Source organism: Chionomys nivalis, chromosome 9, assembly GCF_950005125.1.
Source record: "Chionomys nivalis chromosome 9, mChiNiv1.1, whole genome shotgun sequence".
Taxonomy (NCBI): Eukaryota; Metazoa; Chordata; class Mammalia; order Rodentia; family Cricetidae; genus Chionomys; species Chionomys nivalis.
In genome coordinates, this window is record NC_080094.1 from 72,909,387 (window position 1) to 72,934,624 (window position 25,238).

At 42.3% G+C, this 25,238-nt stretch overlaps 1 protein-coding gene and 1 pseudogene across 2 annotated transcripts; both read right to left on the reverse strand.

Moving 5' to 3' along the window:
- Positions 1-1,404: 1,404 nt before the first annotated feature.
- On the reverse strand, positions 1,405-23,583 carry Traf6 (TNF receptor associated factor 6). Of its 2 annotated transcripts, none has more exons than XM_057781094.1 (8): positions 23,421-23,583; positions 20,355-20,522; positions 16,936-17,253; positions 14,086-14,236; positions 11,992-12,150; positions 10,329-10,400; positions 7,879-7,956; positions 1,405-5,741 (listed from the first exon to the last, which is right to left on the reverse strand). In XM_057781094.1, exons 3-8 carry the CDS (start codon positions 17,229-17,231, stop codon positions 4,905-4,907), a joined length of 1,593 nt encoding a protein of 530 aa, XP_057637077.1. In that variant the 5' UTR covers positions 17,232-17,253; positions 20,355-20,522; positions 23,421-23,583; the 3' UTR covers positions 1,405-4,904. The 2 variants fall into 2 exon arrangements, with proteins under 2 accessions (XP_057637077.1, XP_057637078.1); XM_057781095.1 differs by lacking the exon at positions 23,421-23,583 and adding an exon at positions 22,519-22,914.
- LOC130881441 (40S ribosomal protein S15a-like) lies at positions 8,423-8,858 on the reverse strand (annotated as a pseudogene).
- Positions 23,584-25,238: the final 1,655 nt, after the last annotated feature.

Sequence of the window (25,238 nt, forward strand, 5' to 3'; positions counted from 1 at the left end):
GAATAAAACTGAACATATATGGCCAACCAGAAGCACTAGAGGAACCTGGAATGTCAGCACACAGGGCTATTCCTTCAAGACAAGGAATGGGATCCACTTGGAAGGCTGGGAACAGAAAAGTGTCTAGCTTGGTGACCTTTGTGCAATCTGTGTGGCAGGAGACCACATCTGACCCCCCTCCAGACCCCTATCTAAAGCTTTCTGTGCATTAAATCTACAGGATCCATTATGGAAGGTGTCATGTGTACTTTATGAAGTATTGATGTGGTCACATTGGATCTTTATTTAGCTTACTTTGTTCCTCAAAGAGATTTACGTATGTTTTATTGTATACACAGGACTGAATTAATTTTCACTGGAAAAGTTTCCATCAAACTGTACTGTGCTTAAATATGTCCCCCCAAAGGCTCCTGAAGTTTGAACTAATAACAATTGCACAGTTGTGCTGAACTGAATTGTCTTCTCACCTCCTGAGGACCATCACGCTGCTAGCCAGAGAGGTCGCAGAGAGCCCCGCAACAATTTATCTCCTGACTCCAAATATAGTATCTATGCTAAATCACTTTAGTCCGCAGGGAACATAATCCTGAAATCATATATATTAGCAAAATGTGCCCCACATTACACTCTTATCCACTGAATTAACTCAAGTAAGAAAGTAACATTAGAACAGTTTGCATAACCAGGAACCTCCAAGTAAACCCTTTATGGGAATTCTCCTGTAGACAAAAAGAGATTAAAGCTCCACAGAACATTCACACAAATTCTAAGATGACATAAAGCAGAGGACACATTTTGAATTACAATAAAATTCACAAGTTTCCAAGGAAAACATGGGACAACTCCAAGCTGTTTAATTATTTGAGGACTGAATAGTCTTAAAGAGAAGTAGGAGCCGCACGGAGGGCAACACTGTCCTGGGTGGCAGATGTCCTCTGGGTTTAAACCTATCTCCGTATTTGAGAACTGTTATGATAAAGTGCTGGGGAAAACGCAAAACCCACAACATTCACCTTAGCAACCTTACATAAGCTGCCTACCCGGGAAGCAGCTGGCTTCCACTAGGTGGCTCAGGCTCATGTACAGTATGCGAGAACAGGGGGTTCGGCAGCAACTAGAACAGGACCTTGGCCCTCACTGGGTCCTGCACAGAAGGGAACTGTGGCTCCAGGGGACAGACTGTGCTACATTCTGAGTGGCAAGTGTCCTGCAGGAGACCCTTTCCTTCTCTGCCAGGTAGGGATACCCAGGAGACACTGTCTGCTAAGGAGACACTGGGCAGGACAAGGAACACCTCTTCACACTCCACAATGCTTTGAACTAGAATTGTTCTCCAGTTTTATCTTTTTATTAACCTGATTTTTTTTTTTGGTGGGGGTTAAGCAGTTTAAAACATCAAGGTGACATTCAGAGAAATAACTAGGTTAATTCCATTCGAGTGACTTCAAGGCATGTGAACAAGTATTAACTTGTTCGGGTTGATCACATTTGGTTCATTTTTCTGGATTCTGGGAATTGGGAAACACCAATCCATTCCACAGACAATCACATCAACTGTGAGACAAATGACAATCTCTGAGACTGCTGACATTTAAAGAGTATTTCAATAGACAATCAAATGATTATTGACTGTGTCCTAGGTACCCGCTTAGGGCATCTAGGAAAATAACCACCCAACACCTCACAAAAAATGTAATGACATTTTATGTTAAGACAATGAAGAGAATTTTAGGCATGTCAGAAAAGAAGTGGGTTAATAACAGGAAAGAGAAAGAAAAAAAAAAAGCACTTAAAAGTCTTAAGTTAGAATAAGCTCTCTAGTAATTAAAACTTTTCTGGTCACAAGAGATTGAGAGTTTGAGAGTCTAGGTAAAGCAGCAGCAAGCAACTTCTCTGTAAGAGAACAGTCTAATTGCACACATAATTCACAAGTTAGTCTTACTTTGCTTGATACTGGTAAAAACTCAACTTTACGCCAGTCATAAAATTTAACTGAGAAATCATCCAGCGCCTGTCAGTTCTTGTTAGGGTGAAAAAGCACTTGTGCGTTCTAATTCGCCGTTTCCCCTCTTCAGTCTCTGGAAGAAAGCTGAATAGCCAGACACGGTCACATCCAATTACCAAACTACAATCACCAACAGGCTTGATTTCTAATAGAAGATATTTGACTTGGAAAAAAAACTCCAATAATAAGTTGGACATTTTTGGAAGAAAAAACAATTTGAAAAATAGCAATGTTCTAGATTGTTAAGAAACCATGGCCAACACACTGTAGACCCTGGTCAGACTCGTACAGATTAACTGGTGAAACAGGAAATGTTCAGGAGTGGGGAGACAATTAGGAAGGGTGTATAAAGAAACCAGCTTTCTAGGTTAAAACTTGATTCTGAGTAGACCTTGTCAAGGGCTGTCTTTTAATATCAGCTTGATTATTTTTACTCTGTAGCCACGGTGACTGAGTATCATAAACGAGCTGGCTGACTTATTACAAACACCAAATGCAGGAAGTTATAAACTATGCTAGGTTGCACTTCAGCTGATGGACATTAAGTAAAGCATTCATGTCAGTAGTGGGGACAGTCACACCAATTTTCCACTGGTAAGCCAGTACTGTCAATGTTTTGTGGCTTAGCACTGAGCTCAACACACACGCTAGAGACATCTAGTCCAATTTGTTTCATAGGCAGGAACATCATCATGTTGGGAAAAGTTGAACTTAGGCAAAAACTTATGACGCTGGAGTTTAAAAAAAAAAAAAAAAAAGGCCAAAACCAAGGCAGGAAATGACTGGTCTTAGTACCTAATACAGACATCTTTTAAATAGAAATCTGACCAGGAAGCTTTTAAATATCATTTCCTTTTTCAAAACTGAGAGGGGAAGGGGGGGGGCTGATATTTTTGTGGTAACACTTAACTGATAAAAATGCTTACTTACTATGGAATACAAAAAAAATTAAGAATAGAATACACACAGAAAATAGACCCTCAAGTAGTTGAGTACATTTTCAAAAGTAAATAAAAAATAACTATTGCTTGCTTTTTCAGGAAACCCCACATTTCTTCAGTGGGAAACAACTGCAGGAATAGGGCAACGCAGGCTTCCCTAGGCGGGAGGTGTTGCAGGAGGCTCAGGGGCTGCTAAAGGCACAGCTAAGACCCACACCACCAGGAAACCAACTGGTGATGCATGGCGAGCTTGTGTAAGGTAGGGGACAAAGCCTTTCCTTCACCTTTGTGGGTGGAATGGAAACAACGAGAGAAAAATTAAGAGGTCAAAGTGCCACTTGTCGGGGACAGGCTACAAGTGAAAATCAGACTCCTTCCTCCACCAAGGTCTCTGAGCGTCCTCTGGGAAGCAGGGCAGATCTAGTGCTGGCCAGTGGCTCTGATTTGGCCGGAGACAGAAGTGCCTTTTCTTCCTACCAGAAAACTTGAACAAGCTTGTGTAAACAGCAGCAGACAGATCCCCTTAGGTTCTTTACCAATGCTCTAATTAGATGTAGGACTCCCTGAGAACTACTTCCACAGTATTTTATATGCACAGGCCATTAGCAGACACAGAACAGCACAACAATGCCCTCTCCACACCACGACATTCGACAGAACGTGCTCAGGCTAGCTAGCACTGAACAGGGTGTTCATACAACCATTATGACTCCCAGCCTTGGTTTAGTCATCTCTCAAGGACCTACAATTTCTCAAGTTTTAACAAATTCTGTTTTGAGGAAATCTATTTTATTTATTAATTTTCAAATTATGTGCTTTGGTGCTTTGCCTGCATGTATGTCTGTATGAAGGTGTCGGACTCCCTGGAACTGGAGTCACAGACAGTTGTGAACTGCCATGCAGGGGCTGGGAGTTGAACCAGGCTTTGAAAGAGCAGCCAGTGCTCTTAACCGCTGAGGCATCTCTCCAGTCCGTTGAGAAAATCAGTTCTATTTCAATTAACTAAGCTAAATAAAAAGGCAGTCAAGAGGGCTGACAAGTTTCCTGGCTGTAAGAGTTCTGCAGTCATCCGCAGATGACCTTTAATGGCTGGTGAGCTGAATCACTTCGAATGTTTATGTTGGTGATTCTGTCTGCAAGCAACAGAAGACGTGCACAGGGATGTAGACACCAAGCTACACTGCAAAGACAAGGAAGCTTACATGGCCACAGCACTTAACAGTTGGCAACCACATTACCGCAGTATTACAAACTGGAGAAGCTACTGCCTGAGCCTCAAAATATGGAAGCAGGGAAGAAGTACTTGGTGCTCAACAGATAAAATGCTCACACTAAGTAAGGAAGGGCTAAAGCAGTCCCTGGACCCTTAGAGAACAATGGAAGGAAGCACATGAGAACTTAGACTTTCCAGGGCCATGGATCAAAGCTTCTGAAATTCACAGGCGTCCACTAAATGAGAACTCAGCACCAGAGCAGCAACTTTCTCACTGGTGTCAGCACAGGCAGTAGTGATTCTGCTTAATATAGTACCTAAACATCCTAAAACCAGCCCACGTTTCTACGGCACCTAGCATTATTAAACAATTCAGCTTCAGCACACTAACTCTGACTTTTTTTTTTTTCTTTTACAGTGAAGTACCCCGAAAAAGTCCATAAAGTACAACCAAGAGGTATACTAACTGACTGATGAGCCACAGGCCCTGCCAATGTTAGGTTTCTGAAGATGCATGGGACATGTAGATTTGTAGATTCCCGTTAAGACTGCCTCAGGTATTTGTAACAGTAAGACTGCCTCAGGTATTTGTAACAGTAAGCAGTGGAGGGACCTCACTGCTGACACTTGCTGCTGGTGCTACGCCTTTCCCACTGCTTGTCTGAATACTGTTTACTGGGAGCAGGCAAGGAAGGAACTGGTTTTCCATATGGTTTGTAGCTTTTTTAACACAAGTAAATGGATGTTAGACTCCTGCATCAGTACTTCGTGGCTGGAAACCCTCCTTCCGAAGGCCACCCATGTCAAAGCGGGTAGAGACTTCACAGCGCACTAATAATGTATCATCCTTAACGAAGGTCCCCTGTCTTAAGGCTTCCAGATGCATAAATGTTACATAGCCAAAACCTTTGGGGTTCCGTGGGATTGTGGGACGCTGAAAGGCAAGCAGCTCTGGTTTAGCATCCATGACCTCTTCGTGGTTTTGCCTTATTACTGCTTCAGACTGATCAAGAATTGTAAGGCGTATGGTGCCCTGGAAGGGCCAGGGGAGATGACTGTCATAATCTCCTTGCATTGTGTGGACAAATAGGGATATATAGTTTGCACAGCGCTGAGCAGTGGGTAACTGAAGGTGCAGGCGCATGCACAGCTTGTACCCAGGTCTGCCTGTATAGAATCCTGGGCTATGAATGACTACAGGTTTTTCCTCTTCTTGGGATTTTAAGTGCATCCCAAAGTTGCCAATCTTCCAAATGTAAATCCCATTACACTGCTGTGCTTCCATTTCAGCAACTTTGTCCTCAAGGGTTCGAATGGTCCGTTTGAGCTCGCTTACATATATACTCTGAGTTTCCATTTTGGCAGTCAGTTCCCGGATTTGATGGTCCTGTCTTACTAGGCGACTTTCCAACTGTTTAATAGTTTCCTCATAATTTGGGTCCTCTGGACAACATCCCCGGGATGGAGAGGAAGTATCACATGTACGCAAAGCAAGGTTTACATCATGAACAGCCTGGGCCAACAGTCTCATGTGCAACTGGGTATTCTCCTGCAGGTGTCGGGCCAAGTGATTTCTCTGCATCTGAAACAAAGCAGAGTTGGGAGCATTCACTGAGGAAGAAGAAAAGGACCCAGACAGACAGACAAGAGGTTTGAAAAGTAGCATCACAATTTCTCTTAAACCTTTACCACTTCTCTGAGTTGTTACCTGATCCAGTGAAATAACTCTCTTATTTGACTGGTGCTAACTCAAGAGCACTCAGCTGTTACTCCAATTCATCTCCCTTCTGTCAAGGTAGCATGGACACCCATCCTTCTTTGTTGACTTGAAGACAGCAAACACCCAGGTCTCTTTCTCCCATGTTCCTTCCTCTAATGTTTCTCTCATCAGAGTACAACTAATAAAACTTTTGCATTAGAAAAACAAGGCAAAGCTTTCTAAGGATCATGCTTCCTTTAGTCAATATCATTTTTCTCCCCTTTAAAGCCACCTGAGCCTACCTCAGATCCCCTTATGGTGCTGACTTACTGCAAACTGCCATCTCCACAGCATTCCAAGACCACCAAAAATCCTAAATGTTCTATGATAATCATAACTATAAAACAATGTATATTACAGAAAAATAGAAAATACAGGTGATTAAAAAGAAAATAGGCTACCTATTATCTATCTTAGCATTTTGATATCCTTCAGTTTTTTATCTATGCACACATAATATAGAACTTCCTCATAACCTTTAAGTATGAGTTACCATTCTATTTTATCTTTTAAACTGTGAAATATGTTTATTCTAAGTACTGTAAAAGTAGAGCAGAGAAAAACATGTAATTATGTACCCCAGAGAGAACGAGGCCATAGTAAGAGGGACACATAGTGAGCTGTCAGACACTTCACAATGTGATCCCATGTTGGAGCTAACCTGGGAGACAACGCAGGACCTTCCTCCTTACCATGCACTTGTTTTGGATTCTGTTTGTTCAGGTTTTTTGCCTTGCTTACCTCTCTTTCCTGTAAGACGAATTCTGTAGCACTGCAATACTGCTTCCATTCCTTCTCACTCTTCCAAGTCAGTGCTCTATCTAGGCTACACATGGGCCATCTCCATTCGAATGCGCAGAGCTGGTTAGACTCACTACCACTAAAACAACTTTTCTTTCTTTTTAAGCTCTCAGCTGCACAGCTCTTTCTGTGTTTACTCTTTTTATTCAAGTCTTTCCTTCCAACCCAGTGACTGAGACCATAAACCTACAGTCATTCTGGATGCCCCTTCTCTGCCTATTGTACCTACTTCATTAATTACTACTAGACCTTCCCTCCTAAATGTGTCTAGGATTCCTAGATCTCTCTCTTCATTCACTTTCATTATGCATGCTGACCTTATTTTGAGTGTTGTTAGTAAAAAGTTCAGATACTGCCTTTCCTTATTCTACTTCATATCTTCCTTGTTGTCGCTAGATTGAATAATATTAAAAAAAAAAACCCGAAACCTCCAAACAAAAAAATAAGTTATCACACTTACTCTTACTTTCCTCTCGTCCTCTTGTATTTTTTTTTTGGTAAAATTTTATTTTTATTTTAAACTATAGGTAGGTGTGTGTGTCTGAGTTTGGGGATACATGTGAATGTAGGTGCTACAGAGGCCAGAGGTGTAGGAGTCCCTGGGGCTGGAGTTCCTGGCCACTGTGAGCCACATGATGTAGGTAGGTGCCAGGAACCACTGAGCCATCTTGCAGAGCTGCCCTGAACACTGCTTTCCCCACCCGTTAAGATTCAGTCCACAGGCTGGTGAGAAGGCAATGGTGCCTGCCACCAAGACTGACAACCTGAGATTGATCTCCTGGAATCTACATGGGCGAAGAAAGAACCAACTCCTATCAGCTATCCTTTGGCCTCCACATGTATGCCATGGAACACACGTACCACATGCATACTGATGTGCGTATGTGTACATGCGCACACACACAAATTAAAAAGGGCAAAGATTCAGCTAAATATGTTCATTCATGTGTACCTAAATACTTAAGCCATTACTACATGTGTAATAGCATTAATATTCATAATAATTTACAATAACAGTGTTTATATATAAATGTTTTCTAAACATTTAAATTTAAATTTGTTGGTATTCTTCAGTATAGACCTGAGTATGGTGTGTGTATGTGTGTGTATAATATATATATTTCTGAATTCATATTGCAGAATTCAAAAAAAAACTTACCTTCTCATGACAACCAAAAACACTGAAGGTGCAAGGGATTGGTGCTGTCGGGCAGTCCAGATCGTAATGATTAGGCATCTGAAAATCAAAATGAAGCTGAAAAATGTCTTTCGCTGAATATCACGCTCTAGATGATGACAGTACATTTAAAATCTTAAAGTAATCAAAATTGTGTATTATCTACGGTTTTTTCGCAATTCTGAGAGAAATTAAATATTAACATCTTACATCACCCAATTCACTAAACTTCATTTCTTAAAATGGGTTTGTTCCTATGATAGAACACTGGTGCCCTCTTGTGGCGTTTTTCAAGAATATACACCCTAACAACTTCCACAGCAAACCCAGACCTATTACTTCCCATATGACAATCTTTTATAAATCATCTTATCTTTGAAACCCGGGCACATTTATTTTGGCTCCACTGGAGAACCTGGTAATTATATGGTAGAGATACAGCCATCCTTGGCTGGATACAGCACCCCAGACTCGACTGGTCATAGAAGTATCACCAGTCCGCACAGTCAACGCTGCCTGGTGTTTGCTATTCTTCTGGAAATAGGACTGACCCTGGGCACAGTCCACGGAGGCTTTTCAACATTTCTAGAAATAATCTAAGGATTTTCCCTCCTGTGTGTTTTCAACTTGCTTATTTGTGGTCCACGATGCCAGCTGAGGTGGTCAGTACAATAAAGCAAAGCTGATGGGATGGGAGCAGATTGTTCTGCCATTTTTCTAGGTCTTTGAGCTCTCAAATCCAGGGCTGATCACTGCACAGTTGCTCAACCTGCTTGTGCAGTTCACAGCATTTTCCCCAGCTCTGTCATCATCAATGTGGCCAGGCTTCACCCCCACGGTTAGGAAGGGAATGATGACTGGAGCACGGCCTGAGAAAGACCTGGCATTTGCCTCTCTTCTCAGCTGCTGATCCTCTTGAGAGCATCTGTCAGTGCATTCATGCGCTCCATGAGGGAAGATGGTGAAGACACTTCAGCATTTAGTTTAGGGTGAGATCATCTTTTTAAAATAGTACCAAAGGAGCAGGGTGTGATGGTACATGCCTTTAATCCCAGCACCTGAGGCAGGGGCTGCTGAGTCTGACCAGCTTGATCTACACAGTGAGTTCAGGCCAGCCAGGACTACATACCCAGCCACAAACAAACAAACAAACAAACAAACAAACCCAAAAGCCAAAAATAAAAAAGCAAAAAATCAGAACCAACCAACCAAACACAGAAAAGGTACCCAGGGGTTGGAGAGGCAGGTCACTATGGGTAGAGTACATTCACCTAGCAGGCGTCAACTCTGGGGTGTATTCTAGTACAGAAAGGAAAAAGAAAAGGAAAGGAGAAGAGGAGGAAGAGAAAGGGGAGGAGAGACAGAAAGCGGAAAGAAAGAAGTCATGTGAAAGTGGGGTCCAATTTTCACTAGAAATTGAGCCATAGTTGTGGACCAAAGTTCAGTTTCACTATGGTTTTTGTCTTTATTAAATTTGACTTTCATTGAGCTTTTATAAGTTTGGCATAGCATAGTTTCCTTTAAATATTAATTGAGAACAAAAAAGAAAACCAGGGGTACAATGACTTCATAAGCAAAACATTTAACACCTTCAAATTAGGATTCTTGGGAAAAACACTACAAACAAACCCATGGGAACATTTAGTCAACGTCTTACCAGGTAAGGCAGTCAATGAGGTTTTCACTACAGACTTCTAGCTCACAGATTTAGTGACTAATATTCATCCTTTGTGGTGAACTCCCTAACTTTCAACAGAGAGCAATCTGATGGAATTTTCCTTTCTTTATTAGCAATTAAAGTATAATAGTTTTCTATGACAACTGTTGCCTTTGGTGATGCTCTGCAGTGGTTCTGGAAGCCCTCTGCATTCTGCCGGAGCTTTCTTCTGCTTCCTCGTTCTCTCAGTCAACCTCCAGACAACCAGGCCTCATGCCAATGTGTAAATGTGTTCTTCTACGAGTCTGTTTTTAAGTGCGGCCCTTCGCTTTCAATTGTTTTTATTTGAAATTCATCTGTTTTGATTCAGTTTTGATTTCTTTGTCTGTGCCTGGCATACTAGGTAGGGTCTCTAGTCCTCTGAGTTCCACCCCTAGCCAATGGAATCCTTTTTATTTTTTTATTTTTTGAGAAGTGTCTCTCTATGAAGTCCAGGAACTCACTATGTAGATGAGGCTGGCTTAGAACTCAGAGATCCCCCTGCTCCTGAGTGTTGTGTAAAGGTGTACACCAGCCACCATGATTTAAGCATCTACAAATACTAATTTTTGTTCCTTTTAAATATTTATTCAATTACATTAACTTATATTTTTTTGTACAGCAGAATGCTTCAACATATACTGATTTTGCCTTATTTTTTATATTCTCAATTAAAAAAACAGTAGCACTTCTTTAAGCTCTTAAGGACACAGTAATTTGCAAAAGAGACACCTACCTGTTCTCTGATGAGGATTGTACCACAGTATTCACAGATGATATTTGCCAAAGGACAAGTCTGATCATGGATCTAAGTTGTATGAGAGAATTAAGAAATGTATGAGAAAGTCTGAAAACATAAAAAGGCTATTTTTTACAGTAATTTTTTTCACTGTGTGCAAATGAAGAACATTTATGTACAGTCACAACGTGAGACTTTTGCTAGTTAATGAGACTCAGTTTTCAATCTCCTTCAAAGAATTTGTTAGCATGCAAAACAGATATGACTCCTTTTGAACTTGAAGCAGAGCACCCCGGAGTAGCATGGATATCACCGACTGGTGTAATTCTCCAAGGGCAAAAGTTTCAGCAGCAGCATAACAAGCTAATTACAATTCTTTCCAGTAAGGTAAAGCAAGCAAGCCATCAATCAAAAGGTGTTAGGGCACAGGCTTTGGTACTTAAGTTCTCAGAAGGAGGAGTCCCACTTTCTAGAACACAGTAACTCTGGTTTAACAGATATGCTGAAAAGAGACAAACCTTCCTCATCAGTTCACCAAATCTGTTCCAATTACGACTGAGATTTTACATATTTATTATTAGCAAGGTAGTTGAATTTTCTTGACTATTTTATTTATTATTATAAGGTTGGTTTTTTTTTTTTTTTTTTTGGTTTTTCAAGACAGGGTTTCACTGCAGCTTTGGAGCCTGTCCTGGAACTAGCTCTTGTAGACCAGGCTGGCCTTGAACTCACAGAGATCCACCTGTCTCTGCCTCGTGACTGCTGGGATTAAAGGTGTGCACTACCATCGCCCAACAATTTTCTTGACTATTTTTATCAACACACTTAATATAAAATGCTCAATTTTCTAAGAAACAAATTTAGAAGAGTATAAATTTAAGGAAGTAACTAAGTATCAGTTACAGAGAAAGATAACTAATGCAGGTTATTTTAGTAAAGAGTACAAGGGTAGAGTTTCAATGTCACTGGAACACTGAAACATTAGGTGAAACTAATTAGCCTCTTTACAACCCAGCTGGATGGAAACAACTGCCCTCCCATCATGATGCTGCCAGGCACCATACTGTTTCTTTTTAAAGGTTAGCTTCAACTGAAGGACAATATATGCACTGAAAAGTGAATGGAGCCAATGGCTTAGTACCAGTGGAACACACTTTGCTGTATTTAATAAATTCTTTCTTACAGATGCAATAGTTGACCCCTTTGTAAACCAGTCTGTATCCCTCTTCCACAGCATCTGCCACCAGACCGTTCACTAACATTCATGGACAGGGAGGAAAGCAGCAGGTATCTTTCCTAGCAGCTCCTGTTCATTGTTTACTCTCAGTAATTAGTCTAATGCTTTCAAAGGATATGGAAATATAAACTCCACATTTACAGTCCCTGGGCTCCCTGAAACTTCACTTCTTTCATAAAACTTAGCTTTTAAAAACTGATAATATAGCTGGGTGGTGGTGGAGCACACCTTTAATCCCAGCACTAGAAAGGCAGATCTCTGAGTTTGAGGCCAACCTGGACTACAGAGTGAATTAAACAACAAAAAATTTTAAAACAAAACCTGATAATAAAAATTAATTTTTGTATTTACAACCTTATCTTAATGCTAAACCCTTCAAATATGTACTTTAAATGTAACGAACCAATCTAAGTTAGTACATACCTCTTTCTCTTCAAATGGCATGGATACAGCACAGTTTACACAAGAAACCTGTCTCCTGGGACAATCCTCGATAACATGTATATTAAATTGGCACTTTTGGAAAGGACGTTGACATTGGGGACAATTCATAAGAGCAAATTCACAATGTGCTTGGTGATCCTGTAATTAAAGAAAAATAATTGGTTAGTATTTGAAAACCCTAAAAATGTTTTCTAAAGATAATCTTTTCTAAGAAAACAATTTTTTTCTTTCAGAATTACTTTTAACTGTCAATCTGACATAACACAAGTCACCTGAGAAGGGAGTCTCAACGGACTGCACAGATCAGATTGGCTTCTGGGCATGTTTACAGGGGACTGTTTAACTGTTAACTGATGGAGGAGGGCCAGCCCACTGTGGGTGGCACCATTTCGTGGGCAGGTGGTCCTGGGCTGTATAAGAAAGCTAGCTGAGTAAGGGCCTCTGAGGTAGCCAGGAAATCATGTTTCTCCAAGGATCCTGTGTGAGTCCAGGCCTGACTTCCTCAACAACAGATTACGATCTGGAACTATAAGGCAAATACAGCCTTTCCTACTCTGCACTGCTTGGTCAGAGTGTACCATCACAGGACAGAGACTAGATGTGGACAATAACTAAAGACCACGTTCTCTAGCCACACACAGCATGGAGGCCTTAATAAAGTCTTTCAAACAATAATTGTGATGTCAAGTTTATAAAAAGAATAAGAAGTCTCAAGTTAAATTTCCAGTTAGAGAAGTTTTGGAAGGAAGTTAGATTTCCAGATTAGTAATTTATTCTGTGCTGAAAGGTCCAAAAATGTGAGCCTATTCCACCTTGTCTGAAGGTCAGACAGTTTGAGCTTGCTCAAAGTTGTTGACAACAACTGTGTCTACACACCCTGACCTAGGGTGTGGTTGCTTGGTGTTTTGGACATTAATATGGCCCATACAGGTAGATCCACTCCACCCTGACCAAAGGTCAGAGAATTTACTTTTTTTGAAATAGGACGTTTGACCTATGGTGTGGCTGCCTTCAGGATACTTGGTCTAGGGTGGGCTTACTGCCTAAACATCACAATGCTTTTCTCATGAATTAATGGCTTGATGTCTCAAGCACTGAAGAAGTAACTGTTCTGGCTGCCCTTTGTGTCATGTTAAAGCAGTCTTTTGCCTTTGTTCCCCTTTTGTATACGTCCTTGGGATATAAAGTACATGGAAAAATAAACACCGCCTAACTCAGAACTCAAACTCAGAAAAATTCAGCATTCAGTCTCCTGTTATTATCCTGTGTTACTGTGATTCCTCAACTTTTCTAATCTTCACGCCCTACCCTGGAACACAAACCTGCCACGGCTAGGATCACAGCAGTATTCACCCCAAAAAGGTGGCTCCTGACATTTGGCAGCCCACCGTGGCATGGCTCACAACAAAGGGTAACTCCCACTAAAAGGGCTAAAGAGGCGGCTCACTGGTTAAAAGGGAATGCTGTTCTTCAAGAAGACCAGAGTTCTGTTCTTAGCACCCACACTGGGCTGTAAACAACTTTCTGTAACCCCAGGGAATCCAATACCTCTTCTGGCCTCCATGAGCACCTGCGCATACCACACACACACTGAAAGGAGGAAATCTTTTTTTTTTTTAAAAGAATAAAATAAAAGGGACAGACTTGAAATGCACTCTAAACACTCATAAATTATATGAATATTTGATCCAGGGAATAAAACAATGTGCAATTTGAAAAAATAGAGAAAATATGACGAGGGTACTGAGATGATGGCTGTAAGACACTTTGTTTCTTATTTCAAAATGAAAGAAATAAAGTTAGGTTAAGATGTAATCTGCAATTAAGGAGCTCTTCAACTGTTGAACTGTAAAAGTGCTTATCTGAAACCCTCCCAAGAGCACAGACTTATTTTATTGCGGGGACAAAGTCAAAGTAGAAAGAATAAAACATTTTCTGTTTTTTTACACTTAATGATGGCAAGAATTTATTCTCCCATCCTGATCTGCTGTAACGACACACACAACAGGGCAGAGTCGTCGTGCTCTAGAGACTACATTGTGTAGTGACAACAGCTAGAAAACACCTTAATACCTCGAGATGTCTCAGTTCCATCTTTTGCAAACAGCCTTTATTTGGGCATTTTACCGTCAGGGAAAGGATCTCCCGCTTTGCAAAATTGTCAGGAAACAGTTGATTTTCCAGCAGTATTTCATTGTCAACTGGACACTTGTGACCTGCATCCCTAAAAGAAGCAGGAACTTAAAGTTAGTAGCCTGAAACGTTCACCTTGGAAGACTGACTGCAGCTCTCCTTATGAAATAAGATATGCATTATATTTCACAACACCATAATGATAGTGCACTGTGGAGTTTATGAATTCACTTATGAAATGAATGCAAACTAGCGCTGCACTATTTATCAAAAGCAGATGGGCTGTAGATTGTAGGATAAATTCCAGCTAGAAAATAAGCAAAACACTGAATAAAATTATAGTTTGGCATAAAAATGAAGTGAAGGTCAGTTAGGAAAGTCTTCTGGCAGTCTGTGCTCTGTAATACCTCTACAGTCGACCACTAAGTCAGACTACGCTGCTTAAAGTCTTAGCAACACATTCATAGTGTTACAAACACAAGTCAAACCGGTTAGCAGAACCCTTCTGAGGCTTCTGGTAAGCTTTGAAATGAGGTCTGTGTTAACACCATCTCCTGAGCCACAACAGGATGATTTCATTTGCACATCGAGGATGAACTACAGCAGAGCTAAAGGACTTCTGTGGTGGGCTTCCCAGTGTTCTACCTCCCCTTATCTTTGGTGGGAAAAATCAGCCTCAGAAAACCCAGGAGTCTGCCATTCCCTTTGAACTTTTTGATTTTCAAAATATCATTTTAAGATATTTTATTTTTAATTATGTACCTGTTATCTGTGTGGGGGCATGTGCACATAAACGCAGGTGCTAATGGAGGTCAGAGGTATTGGATCCTGTGGAGCTGTAGGTATAGGCAGTTATGAACTACCTGCTGGGGGTTCTGGGAACTGACGTGAGTCATCGCAAGAGCAGCAGACTCCATCCCTCCAGCCATCCAGAGATGTCTCAGTCTCGTGTCACAAAATGTGATAATCAGGTAAGCCACGGGAGCCTTAATCAATCACTGAAACGTTTCTTCAACACTGGACATGCTATCTGCTGTCAAACAGCACAGAACTAAGAGAGCAGAGCTGATCTTTATGGGTTCTGTTTAAGATTACATAATGCATGCCAGGTATGGGATCTCTGTGAGTTCAAGGTCAACCTGATCATGCAGGGAGCTCCAGGACAATTAAGACTATATTCCTTGTCTCAAAAAAAAATTACATAATAAACTATCAAATACTTTTAAAACATAGAAAGTGGAAACAAACCTTGTAAAACATGCATATCTAAAGGAAAGTAATAACTTTACAAAGTAAACCTAAAACCATTACCCACAGTTTTAGAAAACCCAAAAGACAATGAATTAGAGCAAGACTCATTTTGATTTCTTGAATGACAGTCAATGAAGACTTTACAGCAGTTCCTTTTAAGAGATTAAAACCATAGTACTCTGTCATTTCTAGCTTCGAGGGAAACAGGACTAAGGCCTCAGATTTCCTTTTGTGGGATTTGTTTCTCTTATCACTATCCTACAACTCTCAAAACATTTTGCTACAAAGATTAGTGAGCTAGCTTCCTGGACACTTGATGACACAGTGTGCATTTCTCCCTTATAGACATCAGCATGCTGCATGTGCTACCATTTTACCTAATTATACTACATTATAACAGGGACAGGAGGATGAGCCTTAAACACTGCTGGCTGGGATCTAAACCAGAGGCCTCAGGGGACACTATGACCTCACAGGCTGGGCTGAAGGTGGTACTATTAGCATCCAGTGGACACACAGCAGGCATGAAGCTCATGGTCTAAAAGAAGACATCCTGCTTCAATAAAGAATCATCTGGCTCAAAATATCAACAGCGCCAAGGCTGGGAAACAAACACATAACATAACCTTATCCTCTACAGTTCCTATTGATTCAATGCCAGGCAACACATTTCCCCTCAAATTAAAAAAAAAATGTATGGAGTTTTATTGAAAAGCTGGTATAGAAATTGAGAGGTAAGAATTCATGGACCATTGAGTATGCCAAGATGGCCTTAGTCTACTTAGGAATCATTGCAGTTTGGTCCCTAATGCAGCAATGCTCAAAACAGAGCTTTGGAGATGTGACTGGAACTCAATGAGGGCTCTGACGTCCTCAGTGGATTAATCCATTTGAGGGTTCAGTCTGTAGGTCAGTGTGAAGGTAATGGAAACCCAGGAGGTGAGACCCAGCAGAACTGAAAGAGGATCTTTTTGTCTTGTATATTTTAATCCAGTTACAACATTCATACACCAAGCACCTACTGTGAGGAAGGCACTATTGCTGTAACTAGAGAAAGCCAATTGAACATCTCAGTCTCAAGGATCTACTTTCCAGTGCTGTAGGCAGAAAACAAAAAAGCGCACGTCAGTTATCAATTGTTTAAGGGAAAAATGTTAGGGGTAAAAAAATCAAAGCCTAGCCTGATAAGGGATGGGAAACACAGGAGCCTCCTTTCATACTGCAGCACAAACTGGGATAGGCCCCTAACTCACTCACTTTTCTGTCATCTTCTTTTTTTCAGAGCAGCCTTTTCTGTCTGCCTACTCTTAGGATGACCTGTTTATTTTCTTCCTTCCTTCCTTTTTTCTTTTGAGACAGGTTTTTTTCTATGTAGTCCTGGCTGTCTTGGAACTTGCTCTGTAGAGCAGACTGGCCTTGAACTCAGAGATCCTCCTGCCTCTGCCTCCCAAATGCCACCACCACTCTAGGGATGGCCTGTTTCTAACACACTCTTTGTATTTGGTTGTTATAAGCATCATTCTTTCTAAAATCAAATACCTTATGGATTTGATGATGCAGGCTTTGCAGAACCTGTGGCCACATGGTGTTTGCACTGCTTCCCGTAACGCCATCAAGCAGATGGGGCACTCATACTTGCTCTCCAAAGGTGGGTCAAACTCCACGTCGTATCCCTGGATCTCCTCCATGAAGGAGCTGGAGAAGTTCCCCGTGCTGGCGGACCCACTCACGCTGTCATCCTTCATCGCAGCACTGCAGGAGGCGGCCATGGCAGCACAGCAGTCACTTGAGGGCTGGCTGGACCCACAGCTGTTTTCACAGTTTAACAGACTCATAGTAGCTTTGTTATCAGTCAATCTGTACACAAAGCGAGAAAAAATGCTTCAGCATGCAAACACATAGCTTACCATTACTAGTCACCTAGTAGCCCACACATACTGTTTTAATATTATTTACAAATAACTTCTAGAGTGACTACCACTTCACGGTAAGTTATCTGATTTCCTCCTTCAAAATGTTTATGAATCACCTATGCCGAACACAAAGGGAGTTCCCGGTCTATGCAATGACAACGGAAGGTTGGAAAAGAAAAGCCCTTCAGTTACAACGCACGAGCATCTGTTTACACTGAGATTGGGAATTTAGTGTTCACTGCCATGCCCAGCACAAGAGTTTTTCACACAATGGTAGATGCTCAGTAAACATCTACTGAGGAGGTTTTTCACGTAATCAAGGGTCCGTTAGGTATTCTTAGCCTGCAGGGAACAGCAGTACTGGGTGTGTGTGTGTGATCTGGACCACTCAGAACTTAAACTCCATGTGGATTTCTAAATGTTCAGCATGGCAATTTCTATTATATAGAAGGAATGGAATTTAAAAGTGTTTATTTATCTTTCTGCCTTCAAGTCAGATCAGATGACCATGTTTCACTACTAGTGACTGGAAAAACATGTGAGGTTTCTTTGCCTATGGAAAATTACTGTATTAGGAGCAGATACCTGCCTTCACATTCTAAACTGTTATATTATATATATGAGATATGAATGTTTAAAAGCAACTTATAATACCTATAACCAGTCATGTCTTTAGCTTAATTATCCTCGAGGAAATTCCTAATGTAAACTATAGTTCTAGAAGCAGAATGCAAACCTCTAGTCAATACAGCAGACAATAACCCCCATACCTGTCTACATAAAAATTCTGTCTGCCAGTTTGCCAATTGGAGGATTAAGCTACCAGGTCAGTGAGATGGCTCAGTGGGTAAAGGTGCTTGCCTCTAAACCTGACCCTGAGTCTAAGCCCTGGAGCCCATAAGTTGTCCTCTGACCTCCACACAGGTGCCACCTACACTCCTCCCACACAGCAGGACACAACTGTATTAAACAGCAATAAAACCCCTAACAACAACAACAAAAGGAGTTCTCTGTTGGGTCTGGTGGGGGCAGGTCTGTAATCTTAACTACTAGGGAAGCTGAGGCAGGAGGATGGATTCTGGATGAGCCTAGACAACTTAGTGAGAGCCCGCTTTAAAACAGTCAAAAGAGGGTTGAGAAACAGCCCAGTGGCAGAGGACTTGCCTGGCCACTGTGAGGCTCTAGGTTCAACCCCATGAACTGGAAATAAAGACAGGGCTCCCAGTCTTTGCACCCCTAGAAACAAACACCTTTCTGGATGCCTCAAGTCTTTCAGTCACTGACAGGTTCCTACAGAAGCAGGAGGGGCTGGAGGACAGCTCAGAGGTGAAGAGCTCCTCCTCTTCCAGCGGATCTGAGCTGGAGCCCTTCTCCCAGCTGGGTGGCTGATCCACCCGTAACTCTGGCTCTAGGGGAAGCTGGCTTCCCTATGCACCTGGACTCGCATGGACAAATAACAGAAAATAAAATAAATCATAAAAAACAAAACAGAAAAACCAAAACATCGAAGTGCAGTGCTCTGGTTGCAGGGGCAGAGCTGTAGTGCAGTGCAGCCTCGGGGCTAGGCAGTCTGCACCTAGGCCTTTCTTTTCTTAGTCCTGTGGTCACGACTGGGGCGAAGCGGATAACCCTACACTTCAGTTTCCTCTCTCATTAGTGAGAGTTCCATCTAGAGTTCCTGCTAGGACGACATGTGTTAATGTGCACTGAACACTGAGAGCTGTAGCTGCAGTCAGAACAAGTTATTATTTCATAGTTTTACACAGGATTGTCTTCGCTTATTAGAGTGAAACCACAGAGTTTAAAAAGGTCAGCTTAGCCAGGCGGTGGTGGCGCACGCCTTTAATCCCAGCACTTGGGAGGCAGAGGCAGGCGGATCTCTGTGAGTTCGAGACCAGCCTGGTCTACAGAGCTAGTTCCAGGACAGGCTCCAAAGCCACAGAGAAACCCTGTCTCGAAAAACCAAAAAATAAATAAATAAATAAATAAATAAATAAAAATAAAAAGGTCAGCTTGCCTAAGATCACCAATTAAGTAGCAGAGTGAGATCAATCCACAAGTCTACCTGACCCTGGAACCTTCTGCACTACATATGTTTATCTGTGTTGTGACAAAATAATTTAAGATTTATTTCTTTTTAAGTGCTGTCCAGTGTTATTACACTGAGTTGATTAACTTCAAAAAGTCACCTGACAACTCATACCATTTTACTTTATTTTTGATATAGTTCTGAAAAGTTGAAATTACCTCCTAAAGCCTTGCCATTTCTAACGTGAATTCCTAGGACAGGCCCATTCTGACTGGAAGACAGAAAAAGAATGAGACACTGACACAGCAGAACTAGGCAAAGATCGAGTGTTAGACCGCCCACCTTTACTGCCTTCATATGGAGGACAAGCGACAGCTGTGCCTCTCCACGGATTGCATCCTACCTCTACTTCTTTAGCCATGGTTTCTAAAGTAGACCTGTCGGGGAGTGAGCATGCAATTCTCAAAACTTTCTGATAAATGACGTTGTTTGCCCCGTATATATCGAAGGCTTTCAAATCTCCACTCCCACACAGTATGTACCAGAGTGTCCATTTTATACACCCTTGATAAGAACAGGCCTTTAAGATCTTAGTCTGTTTTGTTCTGCTTTGCTTAGTAAAGTCATTTCTGAGATATTGATATTCATTACTGAGCTATACAGCACACATCACAGTGCTAGCTGTATCTGTATGGCAAACCTGAGGGAACTATAAGACTGCCCTTCCTGCCAAATGTTCAATTTAAAATTCAGCTATGAACAGGCTTCATACTGCTTTCTTGCAGTCCACTTGAAGACTTGAGCGCCATCTGATTTAAAGAGATCTTTTGTGAACTACACATTCCTAGTAAAACATGCTTGAGTAACAATTTAAGAGAATTTCCACTGAAGGAGCGTACTGCAAGTGCGTTCTTAAAAACCTGTACGGGCATCCGTGGGCAAAGGTGAGGCGAGAACGTAAGGAGGGCGAGAAGGGGGCCACGGCATTCTTGAACCCTCTCAGCAGCCATTATTACCTGTTCAAGGTCCCTCTTTGGGAGCTGCAGAGATGGTTCAGCAGTTAAGAACAAGTGCAGTTCTTCCAGAAGACCCAAGTTCGGATCCAGCATCCATAGCAGAGTCTGAGAACCACTTATCAGCTCCTGGGGATCTATACCTTCTTCTGACTTCTGTGGGCTACACACCTGAGGCATACACACATTAAATAGAATTAATTAATTAAAAAGATAAAGATCCCCCTTACCATTGCCAAGGTGGGGGAGAGTTCACAAAGCACTGCCCCTTTCTAAGGTCTGACTTGCAGTTAAAGGTTGCTGGAGGGACATTTTCCACAGTAGTGCAGTCACTGTTAAGTTGCCTATGTCCTGAGGGCATCCCTAATTAAACTCATGGGTTTATCAAATATGAACATACATACATATCCGCTCTTAGGGTACAAAACACCATGGGCATTATTAGAAAAAAAAAAAAAACAATATCAAGTTGCTTTCATTACTTTCCAAGCTTTAAGAACAGAGAAGCTCTATGTCTTCCAAATACTCTTCAGATAATACATACACCTTGAAGGTCTATAGGTGTGTGTGTGTGTTTGTGTGTGCATCTATACGTGTGTATGTGTATTTAACATAACTGCAATATTTTAACACATAGTGTAGTAATTAGACTCAAATTGATTACTACTAGGGAAGTTAAGCTACAACAAGCACAGCTACCTTTTCTGAGGCAAGTTAAAATATTTTACCTTTACTTTTATGTGTTGCAATGACTTAAGTATCAAAGCCACATCTCTAATTTCCTAAGTGAGTAGTTGTCTTTATCAACACTTAGAGAAGAAGGAAAAGTGTCCTGAATCAGCTACAGAGGTGAGAATACACTGTGTGTGTAGAACACCATGCTCTGAGCAATCCATGAGCTGCTACAAAAGCAGACTCCAGACTCACTGCAGTAAGTTACACTTTGCTACAAAGTATTTCTCAGCATAGTTTTTAGTTATTTGGATGACTTTCTCCAGGATAGAGGGGGCAGAATGAAATTTAGGTCTTTACCTTGTACCTCGAGACTGCAATCCTGTTTGCTGCTGAGACTCTAGTAAGGCACACTTTAGTGAAGTGCCACAGAGGGAACCATTACCAACTAACCTCAACTACACAGTGAGTAAGTAATAAAATTAGCCTTACCAGAAGTCATAGCTTGTATCTACAAATCTGTACCTAGGTATATATTACAATTCAAAGACAACGAAGTTAGATGTCTTTTGTGAAGGGTAGGGTGACCCACAAAGACAGATGTTATGCTAGGAAAGGTGGATGTTACCTCTTGAAAGCATACATTTTATGTTAGCTGGAGTGCACACACAAGTAAACATGTAATTCATAAATCAAAGCCACATAAAAGAAAATACTGACAATTTTACTTTCTACAAGGGACTCACCTGGTGGGATTGACCAGGTGGAAGGAGAGAAGTGACTTATCCTGTGACTTCCACACATGAGCTTAGGCACGAAGGCCGATATACACACACATGAATACACTAAATAATTATGTAAAAGCAAAACCCAAATTTCTTTACTGTGTGCCAAGTCCTTAAAAACCCATTCTTTCTGGGTGGTGGTGGCCCACACCTATAATCTCAGCACTTGGGAGGTAGAGGCAGTTGGATCTCTGTGAGTTCAAGGCCACCCTGGGCTACAGAGTGAGCTCGGGGACAGCCAGAGCTCTTATACAGAGAAACCCTGTTTTGAAAAACAACAACATAAAACCAAAACAATAACAAACTCATTCTTAAAATACAAAGACCTGCAAGTGGGGTACAGTGGTTAAGAAATGCTACAAAATATTTGATGGTTGTAGTTTAGTTTTGAACTCAAATTCAAAGTGATTTTGTTTATCCAGGCATTGTTCACTCCTCGAAAAGCCAAGGATTTTTGGACAATCTCTTACACAAACCAAGTGTGACCAAAATTGATTAGCAGCAGAAATTTATTATCACAGACAAACAAGGCTGTAATTTTGAAGCAGTATATATACAGCCCATTAGGGCTGAAACTCAGATATGCTTCTTGTATGCATCATGTGGACAACCATAGTTCAAACACTTTCCTTGAGTCACATGACACTAAGCCTTCTACACTCCACCCTCCACCTCAAACCCCAAAAGGAAAAAAAAAAAAGCTCCTTTACCTCGGAACATCATCAAAGGAGGTGTGAAATGCCAGCGGCTCAAGGCACAAAGCCTACATTTCGGATGTGACAAGTTGTTCTCGTTTCTAGACTTGAGCAGCAGGCTAGTTACCTGCTCTCAGAGACACATGCAAATCCTATACAGCCAAGCTTTAGGAGCTTTCTGTTCACACACGATGGTCTAAGTCTCAGCTGGAGTTCCCCTGAAGTCAAATACTAGGAACAGTTTTATCGACACAGCGTCTGGAACAATCGCTAGAGCGCAGGAGTGGGGAGGGAACATTGGTGTCATCGAACTTTTTTTTTTTCCTTTTCTTTCTAACTTATGGCTTAGGACCTCTATCGAATTTAACAGGGAACACAAAAAGTTTCCCCCTGCACTCTGGAAGTTTGAAGGGTTTTTTACTTATTTTTTTTTTTTCTTTTTAATTTAAGCTGGAAGGGACGGGAAAACCCAGCGGGCGATTTCCTTCCCTGGGCAGGGAAACACGAGGTGAGGATCAGCCGGGCTGAGGAAGTGGGATGCAGTGAGCCGGGAAGAGGCAGGATCGGCGGGAGAGGCTCCCAGACCAGGGGCCGGGCCAGGACTTTGGGGTGAGAGCGGCCCGGGGAGGGCACGAGGGCGTCCCTGGCCTGTGGGAGGGCGGCGGGCGCGTCCGGCACCTGTTAGACGCCGGGCACCGAGGGCAGAGGCGGCTGCGCGCCGAGACGGGGGTCCCGGGGCCACTCAGACTGGAGGAGAGAGGGGCGGAGTCCCGGACCCGTGCGGGGACGAGGGAAGGGCGGCGCCGGTCTGTGGCAGGCGAGGGCGCGCGGCGACACGGCCCCGTCCCGCGGGGAGCCGGGGGTGACGCTCCCGGGCCCAAGGCCGCCGGAACCCAAGTTCGAAGCCGCTCACTCACCGCTCGCACAGACGCCACAGCCGACCGGGAAGGCTCCCGGTCGCCAACACACGCGGCGCTCCGAGACCGAGTGGTTCCGACGCCAGACTCCGGGTTCGAGGGCAGCAGCCGCCGCGTCCGCCGACGGCCGGAGCCTCAGCCCCAGCCGCGGCAGTCGCTGCTGCTTCCGCCTTCTCAGCCAGCCAGGAGCAGCGAGGGGAGGGGAGCCCGTCCCGAGATAGAGCGGCCCCGGGGGTGAGGGCGCCCCCTGGCCGCGGTCCTCCACCCTGCGGCTGTCAACCCCGCCTTGCAATTCTGAACTGATTGAAGGGTGTGTGTTAAAATGAGAAATTTGATGGTGTTAGGGCATCAATAGCATTGATAGCATGATAGCAACAATCCAAAATTATATTTTCTTAGACTTTTTACAGTTCTACCCCTACTCCTACCAATAGGTAGAACCCTACATTAATTAATCAAGTAGTTCTTCCTCTCATGGATGCATGAAAAATTTCTTCACAGTCGCTGCATTTGCACTAGCCCATTCTCCAGCATTGTCACGGGAAAGCCGTTTTGAATTCCCAGTTTAAATGGAATCTACGAATAGTAACAGACACACTGCGATAGATGCCGAAAAGATTTTCACCCTCATCTGAAGGAAGATATGACTCATCTTCTCCACTCGGTAGGGAGGGTATTGCAGGGTCACGTGCGCACATCCTGAAACTAGATGTGTGCTTTCAAAACCAGTTTTTCCCCTATATAAATCTTGTCACACACACACACACAAAGTCTTGTCACTTTAGATCAAGTTATTTAATCTATACTTGCAAGCTTCAACTCTCTCATCTCACTTTCACGTTGCTAGGTAAGGTAAGTAAATACACGTAAATAAATGGTTTAAAGTTATATAGGAAATAATAGTGCAATAAATACTAACATTCTGCATGTTCATTTTTGCTGACGTTTTAACAAACGTATTCTTTCCAGCGTAAGAATCTGTCACTACTCAAACTCAGTCTGCTCTTTAAAACGTGCCTTGAAATAGTTAAGGCATGAAAAGTGTAGAGTTATACGGAAACGTCTGTGAGTACGTCATACAGTGTAAGAAGTAAAGGAGCCTGCCGACGCTACTCTCTGTGCATCCTTCTCCACAGTTGCCTCGTCCACTTACATAAGCAAGCTCCCGAGGGATGGAGAACAGGTCATTATACAAAACCAGGAGATGGGGAGAGGGTCAGACGGCCCAGTGGGTAACGAGCACGCCTTTAACCCGGACGCTAGGAGTTGGAACTCCGGAACCTACATTTTAGAAGAGAACCCAAAAGTTATCCTCTGAACTACACGTGTACACAATGGCATGCACATGCACATGTGTGTACACACATATGCACACACTTAAAGAAAAAGAAGGACAGAGAAAGAAAGAACAAGGGCATCAGATTTCCTCCATTTACTATGGAGACGCTAAAATGAGGGCCCATTTTCACCTTGTCTGTCGGTCCAAACTTGAGTTTGGAGTTCACTCAAAATGACCAACAAGTGTAGTTGCACGACCCAACTCAGGATGTGATTGCTTGGTTCTTTTAACATTAAAACAGCTCATTCAAGTAGGTCCATGCCATCCTGATGGGCGGTCAGGATGTGCAATTGTACTTCTACTCCTTTTTTAACTATGAGGTCACCTGGGGAGGGGCGGTCTTCAAGCAACTTCTAAAGCAACTTCCAGCTTCGCTACCTAGACAACAAAATGCTAATGATTTGCTATCTCAAAGTGTTAAAGCGATTGACTGTTTGAGTTGTCCTTTGTATCATGTTAATAAAGTCTTTTGTTACCCC